The following is a 17,068-nucleotide window of genomic DNA, read 5'->3' on the forward strand; positions in this document are numbered from 1 at the left end:
ACCACGCGTGGATGGACCATTCAAGGTGCTTGCACGCTACAACAACAATGCTTACAAGATCGACATTCCTCGTGACAAGTACTCCGTGAGCGACATCTTCAACATCAAAGATCTCTCGCCCTACCATGGTGATGAGGATTTCGATCCGAGGACGGATCTTCCCCAAGGGAGGGAAGATGATGCGGAGCATCCCAAGATCATCCCCATGGACGCACCTACACCTCCAACGACACCACTTGGACCAATGACACGAGCCCGAGCCAAGGCTATCGAAGATAAGGTGAACTCACTCCTCTCCAAACTTCCACTTTCTATGCATGAGACATAGCTACTACCTAAGTCTGAGATGTTGTGCATGATTAGGTACCAAGAGGGTCCTCCCGAAGATGCGCATGAAGACGGACAAGTCCCCAAGTCCACGGATGAGGAGAACCAACGGAAGGAGCCAAGAGCATCTCCCAGGCCCCGGACATCCGGCCAAGGCCCCGGACATGCGGCCCCTGGAGCGCCTTCCTCTTCAGCTGCTCAGCCTCCAAGTGCCTACAGGCCCCGGACATCTGGCCCGCAAGCCCAGACATCCGGCCCTTCCCGAGGCCCCGGATATCCGGCCCCCCTGCCCGAAAATCCGGACCCCCCCCCCCGAATCCGAGAGCAACATGGCCAGCTTCACCAGCCCGGACATCCGGCCCCCACAGCCCGGACATCCGGCCCTCCGCGAACACCCGGACATTCGGCCTGACGCCCGGACGTCCGGCCTCCCTGTCTTCACACAGTAAAGGGACGAGGCCCGTGTATCCCCTTCTCCCCCTAGACTATATATATTCTATCCCGTACAACTTTCTAGGGTTAGCGTTGGTTTAGCGCATACTTAGAGATAGAGCTTCGCTCATCCACATCGGATCTACTCCTTGTGAGAGACTGCGGCCTCTTCGGAGAAGATCCCTTTGGATTCAAGACCTCCTTTCGGAGAAGAAATTCAAGACCTCCTCACGGAGAAGACCGGCTACCCTTGTATCATCCTTAGTTGTCTGTGGATTCGTGTATCGTTCTATGTATCCGAGGATCTAGCACATGTGTGACTTGTTCTTATTAGTTTGAGTGTTCCCCTTGTGTTTTCCCCCGTTTTCCCTCATTTCCCTCTTTGTGTTCCTCGTGTTCTTCGTGGGATCCGCTCCTTTCGTGAAAGATCGGGCGATTAGGGTTCTACCCTACATCACAGATTCCATGAACACAACACAACGATACTTGCCAAAGACAACAACCATATCAAGATCACAAAGCATTGAGATAGACATGAGGTTGAACCCTAAGGACTCGACAAGCATGACTTTGTCCATGTGTCAATCCTTTGAGATCGCAACCTACCTAGACCCAATACCTTGCTTTTGCCTTTGTCAGCGTAGGTGATATGATTCAGATGCGATGGAGATAATGCAGTGTCCATTAAGAGGTTCTTGTCACCGGTCATGTGATCTGTACATCCATTGTCGAGGACCCACTCAGTGGCTTTGGGTTGATCATCCTGTAGATGAATTAGTGTATCTTACGAACTCATATACTTCATCAGTGAAGAATATGACATCAAATTCATCATATCAATTTCATCAAACAATAGAGCAGATATAGCAGTAGGAGGACATGAGAAATGAAATTCATTTCTTCATGATTAGCTTGCGTCCTTTCAAGCGTATTCAGGTCTCCAGCAAATTCTTCAGATGTTTAAGTTCGTCTGGAGACCTGACCCTGCATAAGAGATTAGTTCTTTTTCTTCACCACCCACATCTGGAGGGGTGGCAAAGAGTTCATCATTCTGCGAGCTCCATAAGAGAAAGGTGGCATAGAAGCGAGTCCACTTTGTTTCACATAAAGGGGTTAGAGTAAGCATATGAATAAGTAGAGAAATTTTTTGAGGACTTATGAACATAATGATTTGAAGAATAATGCACATATTCATAGCCCCTTGGTCTTCCCTGTGAAACAAAAGTGTTAGCACGATGATGTTCATATGAGGATCTGGACCCATATGAGGAATTTGATCCATGTGAGGAATTTGGTCCATGTGAGGACTTGGATCCATATGAAGACTTTGATCCATATGAAGAAGTTGGTCCATATGAAGAATTCGATCTGGGGTTCCTATTCTTCACAAGTGGTGTCATGATGACATTCACCTAAAGACTTTCAAGGCACCGTTTGGGACCCAGATTTTCTTCATAGGGGGGTCGTTCCTGCAGTTAGTGCCAACATATCTAGCAAATACTTCACCATTCTGATTTTTGAACAGTTTATAGTTGGAGTCAAATGACTCATCAGAAGAATATGAAGATTCACATGTAAAGCCAGATAAAGTGGATGGATCTACAGAAGGTCCCTTTGCAGTAACCCACGAGGTTTTGGGATACTGCTTAGGTTTCCAGTAGGTCCCATCAGCATTAAGTTTCCTCTCAAATGCAATGCCCTCTTTCCTAGGGTTCTTGTTGAGGATCTGCTTTTTAAGCACATCACAAAGAGCCTGATGCCCTTTGAGGCTTTTGTACATGCCTGTCACATACAATTCCTTCAACCCTTCAGATGAGGAAGTTGTGATAGGAGAGACAGTTGAAGAATTTGCAGCAATAGAAGCATTTGAACTTTCAGGTGAAGAATTAGTAGATTCACATTCAATGCATTTCAAACATGGTGGAATGAATTCAACCTAAGCGGAACTGATATGTTGAGCAAGCAATGAATCACCTTCCTTCTGAAGATCTTCATAACTCACCCTTAGTTGCTCAAGATCTTGCTTTTTTTGAAGAAATTTATAAGAAAGCTTCTCATGATCGGCTAAGAGAGTGTTATGATGACCTTGAAGGTTATCAAACTTAGACTGAAGACTCTGAAGATTATTAGTCAGAGTTTGAGTTCGATCCATTTCTTCACCCAACATATCATCGCTTTCATTTAACATGTTTTGAACCTTTTCCAAAGCTTTTTGTTGCTTTACAGCAAGAGATGCAAGCTTGGTATAGCTGGGTCCAAATTCATCGCCAGATTCATCATCACTAGACTCAGATAAGTAACATTCGGTTACCTTGGCACCTTTAGCCATGAGGCATGGTGTAGAAGATTATGATTTAGGGTCGAAAGTCATCGTCTTGAGTGATTCCTTGAAATCCTCAAACCAGGGATCATGACGAGTTCGATGACCTTCATAGACATCAGAGAGTCGGTCTAGATGAGCTTCGCATGACAGAGATGCATAATATTCTTGAACTGATTTCGGGATAAGCAGGAGCAGATGATATACTTAGCCATGATGTCAAGTCGAGTGTACTTGCGAATTTCATCAGCCTCCGCCATCTTGCAAAGATCGGTAACACCAATCTCAGTGACAGTCCACAGCTCGTTGTTCGTCGCCATGAGGCGCTTCTTCATCATGGCCTTCCACTTGGGATAATCATAACCGTCAAAGATGGGGCATGTCACTTTCTTCATTCCTGCGGTCAACATAACTAAAACTCCAGGTGGTTAAACCAAAATCACACAGAACAAGGGAGTACCTTGCTCTGATACTAATTGAAAGTGCATTATATCAACTAGAAGGGGGTGAATAGGCGATTTTTACAAATTCGTCACTGAGGAATTTCAGGGTGAGGAAATTCCTAAGCAACGAACTACTTAGCAGCGAAATAAGTACTCGGATGCAAGCATAACAGAGTAGTAGCACAGTCATCATGATGAAATGAAAACAAGCACAGAGTACAAGTAGCGTAAATACAGGATAAGCAGGCTGAAGACAAAGTGACCGAAGAATTAGGATTGAGCAAATTGAGAAAGTCTTCAGTCAAAGTCTTCAAACAGTAACGATCAAGTACTTCTACATAGAAATGAGGAACTGAAAGGGTTGAGGAAATAGAACCAGTAGCTTGGTGAAGACAGTGATTTAGTAGACCAGTTTCAACTTCTGTGACAGTTGTATGTCTGGTTGGAGCCACTAGGTATTTAAACCTGAGGACACACATTCCCGGACACATAGTCATCACCGTATTCTCCTTGAGCTAAGGTCACACAGACCTCGCCCAATCACTCGTGGTAAGTTTTCAGGTGACTTCCAAACCTTCACATACTCAGTCACTCGGCGATCCACAATTTCCTCTTGGATGCTCTAGACCATGACGCCTAACCATCTGGAGGATGCACGGTCCTCAAAGGTAACAAGCGTCGGTTCCACACAAGAACAATCTCTTCGGTGATGTTCAATCACTTTGGGTTTGTAGGTGTTTGGGTTTGGGTTTTCCTCACTTGATGATTTTCGCTCAAAGTCCTCGGAGGATGGGGTGCTCTCAATGACAAGTGTCAGTTTCTCTCGGGGCAGCCAACCAGCTAGTGGTTGTAGGAGCGGCTCTTTATAGTCTAGGGAGCAGCCCGACATGATAAGACATAAATGGCCTTCAATTATATGACCGTTAGGTGGGCAGATATTTTGGGACAACCTTCGCATAGCACAGCAACGGTCGGATATTTGAGCTATCAAATTCCTCAGGGCTATCATGTTCCTCACTTGTAGGCAATCCGCACTGGCGAATTCCTAACTCCTCAGTCAGAATAAATTCCTCAGAGACCAGAAGATCTTCGTCTCTGTCACTGGAAAAGTTGACTGAACTACATGAGATTTCCAATGGCTTTACTCGAAAGGATTGGTAGGTGTAGGATTTTGAGATGAGCATCACTTGAAAACGTTTCCTTAGTTTTACCTCGACCCCCTTTAACAGTACGGTGTTTCCTATGACTCAAGAAGGAGAAAATGAAACTACGGAAACAAAAGTCTTCACGCTTCATAATCCTCGCATGAATATCAAATCTTCAGGACCACGCCAATTTCTTCACTGTCAAAGTCTTCTGCTGAAGACATACATTTTTATGGGTTGACTTTCATCGTAAATATCAAACTCCCCATAGACTTATAGACCTGTGTACACTCGCAAACTCATTAGTCCCTTAAACTATAGGTCTTCAATACACCAAAATCACTAAGGGGCACTAGATGCACTTACAGGATCACTGGATGGAAAGAGAAGTGGACTCTTTAGGAGGTAAAGAGGTTCTAATCCAATCTGTTGCACAAGCTATCCCAACTTATGCGATGTCTCTCTCTAAAATTCCTAAAAAATTCAAAGAAATCGCATACATGATGTCTCATTTTCGTGGGGGTGATGCAACACATAAGAAAATGCATTGGTTCGCGTGGCGAAAAATGTGTATCCCAAAGTGTAAAGGCGGTATGGGATTTAGGGATACCCATTGCTTCAATCTAGCATTTTTAGCTAAACAGGCTTGGCAGCTCATTGATGATCCTGATTCTTTGTGTGTGTGTCGATCCTCAAAAGTCAAATATTATCATGATGGAGATCTTTTGAATGCTACCCTTAAGAACAAATCTTCTTATACATTGCAAAGTATAATTGCGGGAGTGGACAATTTTTAAGGGTGCTCACATTTGAAGAGTTGGTAATGGTGAAAAAAATAAAATTTGGGAGGACGCCTTGATTCCACAATCACACTCTAAAAAGGTGATAACTAATAGGGGTAATCACTTCGTCTCTCGTGTTTGTGACCTTATTGATCCATGAACATGAGATTGGGATGAAGAGCTTGTGAATCAAACTTTTTGGCATGTAGATGCTCAAAGGATCTTGACCATTCCTCTCCCAGTACATGAATTGTACATTCTGCCCTCATGTGGAATGGGAACATCAATATGGCACAAATTGTTGTGTTTGTGACCTTATTGATCCATGAACAGGACTGGGATGAAGAGCTTGTGAATCAAACTTTTTGGCATGTAGATGCTCAAAGGATCTTGACCATTCCTCTCCCAGTACATGAATTGTACATTCTGCCCTCATGTGGAATGGTAAGATCAATGTGGGCACAAATTGCAGCCTGTTGCGAGTTCTTCGACACCTACAGAGACATGGGATTTTGTGTGGAGCCTTCACTAATCATAAAAGATCAAAATCTTTATTTGGAGAGCCTTGCACAGCGCAATCCCATGTCATGTATCCTAGCAGACAGACATATTACAATCCCTGCCCAGCCTGCAACTTGAGCACCGACAAGGCGACAATATTCGGCATCTGTTGTTTGAATGCCAATTGGTTGTTGGAGTTTGAAACTTGTTATGTGTACATGATGTTATTAAGAAGGCGATTCTTATTGACATGACCACTAAGGTAGTGTTGGAGTACCTCCTCAGTTTGCCGGACCATGATGTTCAAGTCCTCGGCCTACCAAAATTCAAAGAAACAATAGAAACTGCTTCTTGGTATTTGTGGTGGGGGCGCAGAAGTACAAAATGCAAAGCCAAATTAATTTGATGGTGAAAGCTCTTGCTGCTAATTTCGTCCTTGTCGATCAGATTGATTGGGCAAAACCAAGGAACTGGTACGTCAAATTGAACGTTGATGTTCGGTTTGATATTGATTCACTGGAAGACACAATTAGAACTATACGGACCACAATGGGAAATTTATTGCTGCAGCAAATGAGAAAATGGACATATGTTATGATGCTTTTACGGCTGAAGCCATAGCAGTGAGGTTCAGGTTGAATCTTGCTCGAACGGTTGGATGCAGAAGTGCACTTCAAGAGGGTAACTCTTCTTCTGTTGCAAGCCCCATCTTCAACAGGTCACACATGAACTGTTAGGATTGCTAAATTTTCTCCTCATAATTTCTGGATGGGCTCTGTACCAAAGGATGTGATCACATGGTTGTAAACGATGCTATGATTCTTACGAATGAATAGAGGGATCAAATGTCAAAAAAGAAAGCTAGTGTATCATTTTAACAAAGTATCGTCTTAAACAATCAAGAAATAGTGGACCAGATGCATGCAACTGGATACCAATATACCACGACAATTGCGTGTTGGAAAACCCAATGACACTGAACCTTTTAAAATCATTCAATGGCAACGATGAGAGGCTCAGTTTAAGATATCTGAACTACAATGAAACAATTAACTTGTACTTCCTCCGTCTCAAAATAAGTGTCTCAAATTTATACTAATTTTAGTACAAAGTTGAAATAAACTTAAAACACTTATTTGGGATGGAGTAATATTATACCCAAAATTGGGTGGACATGCAGTTGTAAGCATCTATCGGAAGCTGATAACTAGCGCCAAACATGTACTCCAAAATGGGAACGCAGCCTAAAACCATCAGTGATATTTGTAGTATGTGACAAATAGGAACAGCTCATATATAGCATACGGACGTGCTACATACTAAACCTCAAGATCGTTAATGAGACCAAAGATAACTCAGGCTGGATCATAAGGGACTCGGTGTCCATATTTGTCAAAAGTGTAGGATTACTACATGTAGCAGCTTTGATAAAAACCATGATTCGCACCATTAACAAGGATTGATACAAGAAAATGTTGGCATGCAATTAACAAAACCATAGACTAACCTCAGATTATAGTTGTCCAAAGATAATTCAACCAAATTCAAAATCATCTCGAATCACATATGTAACATTTTAACAGAGCTGAACAACAGCAGGGGAAACAGCTAGTGAATGCCTTCTTTCTTTTTCCCCTACTTCCCAGCAGAATCAGGGGAGCCATCTCCATAGGAAACCAAACCCTTCTTCCCTTCAGGACTCACCGACATAGACCGGGACCTGTCGTTACTTGCATGTTTTGGAAATGGGGAGGCAAGGGGGGAGCAATCCTGCACAGGTGGTGGGGACCTTGATCTTGACCCAGACAGGCTCCTGCTCCTGGAGAGCGACCGTGCACGATCACCTCGGGAACTTGGTTTCCCAGCAGGAGGCGAACGACTACGTACTGGACTCCTGCTGTAGCCACCTCCCCTTGCACGGTCTCGATAAGCTGGTGGGCTGCGTGACACGCTTCGGCTCCTCCTTCTGTACCTGCTAGACCTCCACAGCGGAAAAACAAGAGAAATATGAAATTTAACCTTCCACTAGACTAGGCTATACATATGTGCTATAAACTTGCAGTATAATTGGTTGAAAGATGTTCATCACCACACAACACAATAATCAACAAAATCTGTGTCAAGAAGATGCAAGCACAACATGATGTTCTTTATCCGATAACACAATAGTTGATACACTGCGACAAATTTCCTTACAAGTCTGTAATAATGCAGAAACTGAACGTTCAATTACATCATTTGTGTGGGGTCGGAATTGGAAGATTAAGAGATAACAAAGTTAGATGTCCTTTTCCTAATTGTTTATAAGATAAAAATATCATGACAAAATCATGTCCAATTGTTGTATGTGCAATCATTCGGAATAGTCATATGTCCAATTGTTGTACGTGCAATCATTCTAAATAGTTAATACAGTATACCTTGGTGATGCTCTTCTTGGTGGGCTTCTGTATCGTCTTGGAGGTGATCGATAACGAGTGCCCCTGTGACTGATATACCTGCAGAAGAGATATAACAGTAACTTCTTCAAGAGTATCTTGGTAACTGATATCTACAGAGATATTACAGTAATTTCTCCAGAATGGAAGAAAATAAAGTTAAATAAGTTACCTGTCACGATCACCTCTTCCACCATAGCGGTGAGAACGATCAACAGAAGGTGAACGATACTGTCTGGCAAATGAGTAACGTTGAGTAAAGCCCCTCCCTCTTCTTATGCGTTTTGATCCATCGGGAGAGACACTCCTAGATGGGCTCCTACCGTGATTGGGTGGTGATACTGCCCTGCGAGGTGGGCTAGGACTTCTGCTGGCGTTCCTGCGAGATCGACCACCTCGTACAGGGGTCAAGCTTCTTCTAGAAGATCCCACAGGGCTCCTGCTAAAGTTTCTATGAGCATTCCTTTGAGGGCTTCTGCTTGTAGTCTTTCTGGGAGGCATATCAGGGCTCCGGCTAAAACCCTTGTGGAGTGGAGATCTTGCAGAAGTTCGGCTAATGCTTTTTCCCTTCTCCATAGGTGTGGGGCTTGGACTGACACTTTTTCGCACATGGGTTCTTTCCGGGCTCCTACTTGGACTTCTTCGCTGCAAGGACCTAGCTGAGCTCCTGCTAATGCTTCTTGTCCGAACTTCAACAGGACTCCTGTTCCTGCGGACAACAGGACTTCTGCTTGCCCTTCCAGGTGGGCTCTTGCTGGGGCTTCTTCGATGAGGACTCATGCTCATATTCCTCTGTCCGGGTGGGCTCCTGCTTTCTTTTTGTTTGGAAGCATGGACAGGACTTCTACTACGCTGATGAACAGGACTCGGGCTTACCAATCTCTCCAGGCTGACGTTTGACCTTTTGATTGGGCTTCTGGGACTTACACTCATGCTCTTGCTCATGGAGTGATTAGCACTCGTGCTCTGGCTCCTGCTTATCAATGTAAGATGAAACACTGCTTGCAGATGCAGTAAGCACAAATAATGATTGATGTGTGAAGAAGTATAGGGAACCTAGATTTGCTTCGGTTGCCAGTTAGAACAGGCATGATACCGGCCTTCCTTTCAGATTTGGAGTCAGTAACACCATTTGTGCGCATCTCGCCATTCTCCAGTGGAGATTTGTCTTCTTGTGCCAGACTCCTTGGTGTTCCAATCTTTTCCTGAGTTGAAGTGGCATCCTTCAGAGCAGCTACTGCTGTGTGATCTTCAGCTGGCAAGAAAATTGTAAGGCAGTGAGTAGTTGACAGGTTGTAATTGCATGAATGCCACCAAAGTACCCCAATGGTTTCATATCGCGCAAAATACAAGCATGCAACTACTTGATTTTCCAGCTTTCAAGCATATTCGATGATGCAGACAGTAATAAATGATGCCTGAGTGCAGAGACTAACAATAACTATTATGTAGCTGAATACCACTACCTAACATGATCTAACTCCCACATCACTTGTGGTTGTGGGGCTTAAATGGCACAGTATGCAGCTCTTTTGTATGCTTAGGGATTTGAGATGGTGCATAATGTGTTTTCAGTATTTTGATGTACATGGGTCATGGGCTGATGGCCCAAGAAAGAAATTAGTACAATTTAATAACATCTACTCCAGCTTACACCAAATGAAATGAAGCAACACAAATATGCATAGATATGTACAGCACATCCATCAGCCACAAAAGGAAATTACCAGAAATTTGAGATGTGGCCTTAGATTTCCTTCCATGGCGTTGCCGCTTTCTTCTGGCATCCTCAGAGCTGCCATCACTCGCATTTCCAGTTTCACTGTCACTCTCTACCATCCTGGTAATTGAACTTATGTTATATGTCAGCAAACAGACTGAAATGTTCAATTTGGGAATGTGAACAAACCTTTTTGACTTCTGCTTTGATTTCCTGTCACGCTTTCTACGTCTTTTCTCGCGCCTGCGATCTCGCCTTCTTTTCCCATGCTTGCGTTTATCCTTCTTGGAGTGTCTCTTCCTTCGTCTCCGCTTGTCATCACTTGAGCTGCTGATGTCAGACGACTCGCTGGAGTAATCTGATTCACTCTCAGAATCTGACGACTCAGACTCAGATGAGGTTTCTGATTCTGAAGAAGAGTATCTTCTCTTCTTCTTTCTCCTCTTCAAAGATTTCTTGCGACGGCCCTTGTGTTTTTCTTCATTACCTTCGTCTTCAGATGAATCAATGGACAACTTTGACTTAACTTTCTTTTTATCTGTGGATATAGTAGCACAGAAAAGATGGTAAAAAGATCAAGAATTATTAGATGCTTAGATCACGCTTGCTACGTATGTTGTTAAAATTTGAAAATTGCAGTTGATTTGAGAATCTCCAGTCCATTTGAAAATTGCTATCATTGATTTGAGCAGTACCATTTTCAGTTGAGAAAGATCCCCGGCCTTTACCATCAACAAGCTCCCCACAATCCACTATTCTTACTGGAACGATAGGCTTATTAGTAGAACCATCCACATCAACATGCTCAATCCTCTTCAGCACATCATTTCCAAGAATAAGCTTGCCAAAAACAGTGTTCTTCCTGCAAGGTAAGAAAATAGTAGAACTCTTAAGCATACGAAAATATGGGGATCATGCCATAGTTAACCTGCTACATATGCTGTAACTTGTAATCCTGCCATATTTGATACTTGGAAAGTATATGTACACTGTGACTTGTAATTCTCCATATTTGAAGCCTAAAAAGTACCATACGTCCATACCTGGGATTCAACTTTGTAACCCAGAAACTAGAGAGCATCCACATTCACATCAACAGGGAGGTAACTAAGCAACTACATTCATTCCACAATTGCACACAACGGATTTATGTAAAGTAATTGAGGATGCGGTCTTAACCCATTAATACTTAATTTTAATAGAAAAACAAATATTTTAATGCATATGCAACATGTTAGAACATGTGGTCATGCGAAAGGTTTTGCCAAAACAAGATCAAATACTTATATAGTACAAAAACAAGACTTAAGCTTGATCTCTTTTCTGAGTGTCACACATTCATCATATTTTTTCACAATTTTTGTAGTCACATCCATGATTTTTTTTACTATTCAAAGTTTCAAGGGCTCAATGTGTATATCAACAAGATCTCCCAGTACGGATGGCATCAGAACACCCATAAGTTGGAAACGGAAAACGATTACACAGATCGTACAATGAAACTATATTTAAGAAATACTCCTCAACAAGAAGTGATACTGGAAAGATTTGAATCAGGCAGTAACTTAAATACAAGTGCACCCAACAAGCAACACAAAGAAAGTAATGCCAGGCAACTCTTACCTAACAAAATAGATAAATTAAGTAAATGATGTGCTCCTCTAGGAACATCACATGAAAGACTGCAATGGTTTTATTCCTGATTTTATATGCAATTGGACATTTCAATCAGAAGTTTGTTTAGCATTGAAAACAAAATCTGTCGACTGAATGACAGTTAAATGCCTATAGTAAGGCACATCAAAATATGGAAGAGCATATCTTATCAATTTTGACACCAAATTGCATGAGCGATTGGGTAGACAACATTTATTTTCGCATCTCTTGTTGATAACGGTACCTCAGGCACGGGGTTGCCGAAATCTTATGATCGTATGTTGTGCAAGTCTGAAACCTACATGACAATTCAAATGAAACACATCCAAACAAACCTGTCAAGATGAGAATTAGGCTTGAACGTAATGAAGAACTGGGAGCCATTGGTATTACGTCCAGCATTTGCCATTGACAAGAGACCCCGGTCATCATGGCGTAGCACAAAATTTTCATCTGAAATGCAAATAATAAATTGTCATTAGAATACATTGATTACCATCACAACAGGATGAGTGATATATTTGGAGGATTGGAATGACGGGAGAAAATGTGTTGGTAAGTTATTTTAGGTGTGTCTACAACTAGCAACATTAAACTGCATAACCAACCTTCTGAAAAAATTACAAATTATATAAATACATTATATATGGAACATATGCACATTAGACTTTAAATGAATAGGTTCCATACTAAGCTTCAGAGCTTAATACCTTCAAATTGTTCGCCGTATATACTTTCTCCACCATTTCCTGGAAACATGACTTCCACAAATAAGAAAATATGAAGCAACAGGCAGGGGTACTACTATGTGTATGGAAGAATAAAAAGAGGTTTATGTCACAGAAGTGAACTGTTATGAAACTCTTTCCCTGCATCAAGTTCTTATCCAAGTATATTTCTAAAAGTGAACTAAAGTTGATTCATTCAAGTTAATCAAATAACAGTTTTATCAAAACTAGCATCTCTCAACCATCTTGTGCATACTTGCATACATATGCTCTGTATAAGTACCGACACAGAAACACATTTTTTTATTTCAATGGAAGATACAGGAGAAGAAAAAGGTCATATGATGGTAGGGTCTTGTGCATAATGTAAGAGAAGAAAGAACAAATAGGTCAAACAAAATGTAAGACAAGAAAGAACAAATAGTATAACTCACCGTCTCCATTTGAGAAGTCGCCACCCTGGAAAAAGCAAGTGAGAATTAGCAATGTGGTAACACAGCAATCAAATTTCCCTCTTCTTTTTTGACAATGTAGATAACACAGAAATATGTACAACTTTAAATACTACTCCCTCATTCCCAAAATATAAGGCGCGCTTGACTTTTTCTGGTCTTCATCGCATATAACTTTGACTATGATTTTTACTTATTCAATGTTTACAAAATTAAGTATAAGTACATATGAAATAAAATTGTTTTGGAAGACAGATACGAGGATACCATTTATACATGTTCAATCCATGTATTTTGGTATATATTAATGGTCAAAGTCGTGCATCAAAAACCGCGCAAAGTCAAACGTGCCTTACATTTTGGGAAGGAGGGAGTATATGATAAGAAAAGCAGTCGAGATCATCTGCCCTGCATCCTACATCATGGAGAGGGAAACAGGAAATTGACTAAAAACAGAAAAGATAAAGCTAACCTAAGAGAAAACATTATAGATGATCAAATGCAAAACCATTTACTGCATAAAATTATACTAGAGAGAGAGAAGAACTTACTTGTGCCATGAACCCCTTGATGACACGGTGGAATGTTGATCCCTTGTAATATAATGGCTTCTTAGTTGATTGTCCAATTCCCATCTCACCTGGAGCACAGAACCTCAATTAGCAAGAGCTACAGTACCAGGAACAAGGGAGAGGATGAACTTCTCAAGAAATGAAGCTAATCCATAAAATCAACCTGTTGAACATGTGGGCCCTAGGACAACAAAAGGCATGCCTTAACCACTATGCCAACACATGGTTTCAACAAGCAAATCTGCAAATATTGGCAATTTGGCATTCTATTTACCTACTAGTGTTCGAAGTTCACAATAAACCTTCTAAACCAAAACTGCAGCTAATTTTTCACAGTCACAAGTAACTTGGGCACGGATGGCACTTGTATCTATTCACCTAAATATGTTTAAGGAGCATTACCTGTGCATAATGCTCTGAAGTTCTCTGCTGTAAGGGGAGCAACATTAGCAAACAGCTGCGAGGAAAATGAATTTTTCATCAATACATATACTATATCATCAGACTTGATAAATCTGAGGGCACAGCTAGAGTTGCTGATCTCATATATACCACCCAAACTCGCATGTAAAGTTATAAGGAAAAGAAAGTGTACCTCAAATATCATTCTTTCGTCAGGCCCATCACCTATCGATACATCCAGAAAGACAATTGGATTCTTCTTTCTACCCATCTTCTCGATGGTCATAGTCAAGGAGCCAGCACAGATGCTTCAAGCTGTGAGTAAAATGAAGAGCCATATATATAATGGTGCAGACAAAAATAGGGACGTGTAAACTATTTTGCACCCATCACCATCTGATTCTACATGCAGTCAATCAGTCATGCAGATGCACACAACCAAGTAAGTAAACCATAATTTGAGAGCAGGCGAGCGTCTGCTATTTTAATTGACATCATTCCATAATAAGACATAAGCTTGAAGCTGCATGTATTATCCAATAGGTTTCCAGGACCTCCGTCTGCCTACTACTTGCGCAAGATATAAATGGCATTGGTTCCATAGCATTCTCTAACTGAGTTGCTCCATCCCTACTAACCAAGCATCTAGTTTTTTAACATGAAAGCCAGATTTTACCGTTCAAAAGAGCAAGAAACAAGCAGCTAGGATAGAGAAAACAAAATGATTGTCCAAATCAACCATCAAGAAACGCCATGCGCCCATGTCTTTGCCTGGGAACCAATCATATAGCACACAACCACAACAAGTGAGCTAGCTTCCAACAAGTCTTTTCCACGAAGATAAAATCGATCAGGAGGCTAGACGGCCATGTTTAATCATGCAAAAGCCATCGAAGCGCCCCAGCAGAGATCTAAGCGCCCTTTGGCAGTTTAGCCTACTAACACAGCTCATTACACGAATCCAAAGCTCCCCCTCACCCAGATCAGGAGGCATGCACGCCCACGCAACCCTAAAACCCGCCAAAACCCTACCGCGTCTCAAACCCAAAGACCCAACTCAATCAGCGCAACTTGACCAGCACGAGACACTCGATGGACCACGCAGATCGAAACGTGAAACGGCCCTAAATCCGCAAGCGCGGCGCGGCGCGCGATCCGGCGCGCGGCGGAACGTCCAGACCAAATGAGGAGGAGGCGGGGGGCAGGGGAGGGGCACGAACCGTAAGGAGATTCGGGCTGCCGGAGCTTCGATCGTACCGAAGCGAAGGCTCTGCGGGGGGAGGGACGGGGGAGCGCGGCCGCAACTCCGCAGCAGCAGCACCACGCGGCCGCACAAGCGGAGTGAGGTGGGGATAGGAGGGGGGCGGAAGGGGAGCAGCGGCCCAGTATTAACCTACCCCTGCGTTTCGCGGGGCTAAAGTACGATTTTGCCCTGCTGCGGGGTCGACGCCACGATGATACTCCGTATTTGCTATCCTCACGACGCGTGAGAAAGAACTAGTAGTACAAATGTCCGTGCATTGCAACGGACGAAAATTTTGAAACATACATAACACTTCTTATATTTAATTTTGGCAAACGTCAGAAATAAGGTTACATTTTTGTTAAGTACGTTTTTTATTCTTATTTTTGTAACAACGTGTGCACTTTTGTGGTTTTGATATTGAGATTGACAAACCTGAGAATACATATAGATATGTAATATATTGTTTGGTTTATCTTTAAGAAATAAAAGTTTGAGCATGCACTACCTTCACTAAAATAGGCATCTTTTATGAAATTGCTTGAGTCTGATGGTTTGTGTTTGATACATGTTCGACAAGTGTGGGTATGTGCTGAAAGAAAGTTCTGTTAAATCATGGTTAATTTTTTTAAAATAAAATTATGAGCATGAGAATAATTAACATGTACCGGCAAGATGTACTAATATTTTTTCCTGATCAAAGCTTATAAGCACCCGTAAAGCTCTGGCCTTTGCTTACCATCCTTTTGATTTGAAGTATGCATTTCCTTTACTTGATAGGATTTCTTTTAAAGTCGTCTAGGGTATGTTCAATTTGGGATCAATTTACTAAGGCGGCTGCTACAAATCAGCCGGATGATTTCCCTAAGAAATCATCCGCCTAGCCGGCCGTCCGATCAGTGCGCTGACCGACGTTGGATCACAGCAACACCACGACAACAGCTATTGTGCGTCAGCTTCAACGCAACACCATTGCAGCCTTGATGAAGCTCCAACGCAGCACCGACGGCGTCCCGGCGAAGCCCCATTGCAGCCCCAGCGGAGCTCCAATGCAGCACCGACGGCGTCCGGTGAAGCTCCATTGCAACTCCGGCGAAGCTTCATTGCAGCATCGACTATGCTTCCGGCGGCCCGGCGTTGCTCCATTGCAGCTCCGGTGGTGCTTCCAATAGCTTCAAGGCAACATCGCCGGAATTGCAGCACCCACGTCGGCCTCTCGCCGCGGGCGCCGTCGCAGCGACGGCGACGCTCCATTGCAGCCTCGGGAGGCCCGAGCGATGCTCAATCGCGGCTCTGGAAGGCCGCTGCATCGGCCCTCTACGCAACACCGGACGCTCCCACCGCAGCTCTGGCAATGCATCATCACTGCACTTTACAACACCGGCAGCAAGGTGGCGCGGGGAGCCGCAGGTCGACGCCGTCGCTGGCTGCTGGAATGTGGCAGGTCGGAGGAGCGTGAGTGCGTGGAGTGTGAGCTCGCCGCCGGGTGCTGCAAAAGCCACCCCGCAGGCTGCTCCAGCGAGAGTCGGGCCGATGAGGGACGGGCGAAGAGTGAAGATGGAGGTAGAAGACGAAGTAGAAAGGGATCTGGCTCGGGTAGGGAAAGAGATAAGGTAGGCAGCGACTAAAAAAAGAAAGAAAGAAGGGAGGCAGCGTGGGTGTGTGGCGTCGTGCGTGGCCCCATGACACGTGGCGTGCGGGAGACCCGGCTGATTTTTTCAGAAATCATCCGGGTGTTTCTAAACGTTTTCCATTTACTAAAACTAGAGTTATGCATAGATACACGCACGACCGAAAGCACCACTCTGCCGGCGTGAGATGGTCAATATTTGGAACAAAATATTGTGTGGCTATTCCTCACAAAAAAATATAGTATATATTACGTGGTTATCTTTTTTTATCTAATT

At 43.1% G+C, this 17,068-nt stretch overlaps 1 protein-coding gene across 4 annotated transcripts; it reads right to left on the reverse strand.

The window, feature by feature from the left end:
• Nucleotides 1-7,373: 7,373 nt before the first annotated feature.
• Nucleotides 7,374-15,295, reverse strand: LOC125512357 (Cyclophilin-like peptidyl-prolyl cis-trans isomerase family protein). 4 transcript variants are annotated; one of them, XM_048677452.2, is made up of 14 exons: nucleotides 15,139-15,295; nucleotides 14,112-14,233; nucleotides 13,919-13,973; nucleotides 13,496-13,584; nucleotides 12,927-12,951; nucleotides 12,475-12,513; nucleotides 12,100-12,217; nucleotides 10,804-10,970; nucleotides 10,298-10,646; nucleotides 10,116-10,228; nucleotides 9,445-9,643; nucleotides 8,561-9,361; nucleotides 8,371-8,448; nucleotides 7,374-7,922 (listed from the first exon to the last, which is right to left on the reverse strand). In XM_048677452.2, the coding sequence occupies exons 2-14, from the start codon at nucleotides 14,202-14,204 to the stop codon at nucleotides 7,586-7,588; spliced, it is 2,463 nt and encodes an 820-aa protein (XP_048533409.1). In that variant the 5' UTR covers nucleotides 14,205-14,233; nucleotides 15,139-15,295; the 3' UTR covers nucleotides 7,374-7,585. The 4 variants fall into 4 exon arrangements, with proteins under 4 accessions (XP_048533409.1, XP_087383683.1, XP_048533406.1 ...); XM_087527557.1 differs by having other exon boundaries at nucleotides 7,374-7,925; XM_048677449.2 differs by having other exon boundaries at nucleotides 7,374-7,931.
• Nucleotides 15,296-17,068: the final 1,773 nt, after the last annotated feature.

Source organism: Triticum urartu, chromosome 6A, assembly GCF_056163025.1.
Source record: "Triticum urartu cultivar PI428250 chromosome 6A, HENAU_Tu73, whole genome shotgun sequence".
NCBI classification, from domain to species: Eukaryota; Viridiplantae; Streptophyta; class Magnoliopsida; order Poales; family Poaceae; genus Triticum; species Triticum urartu.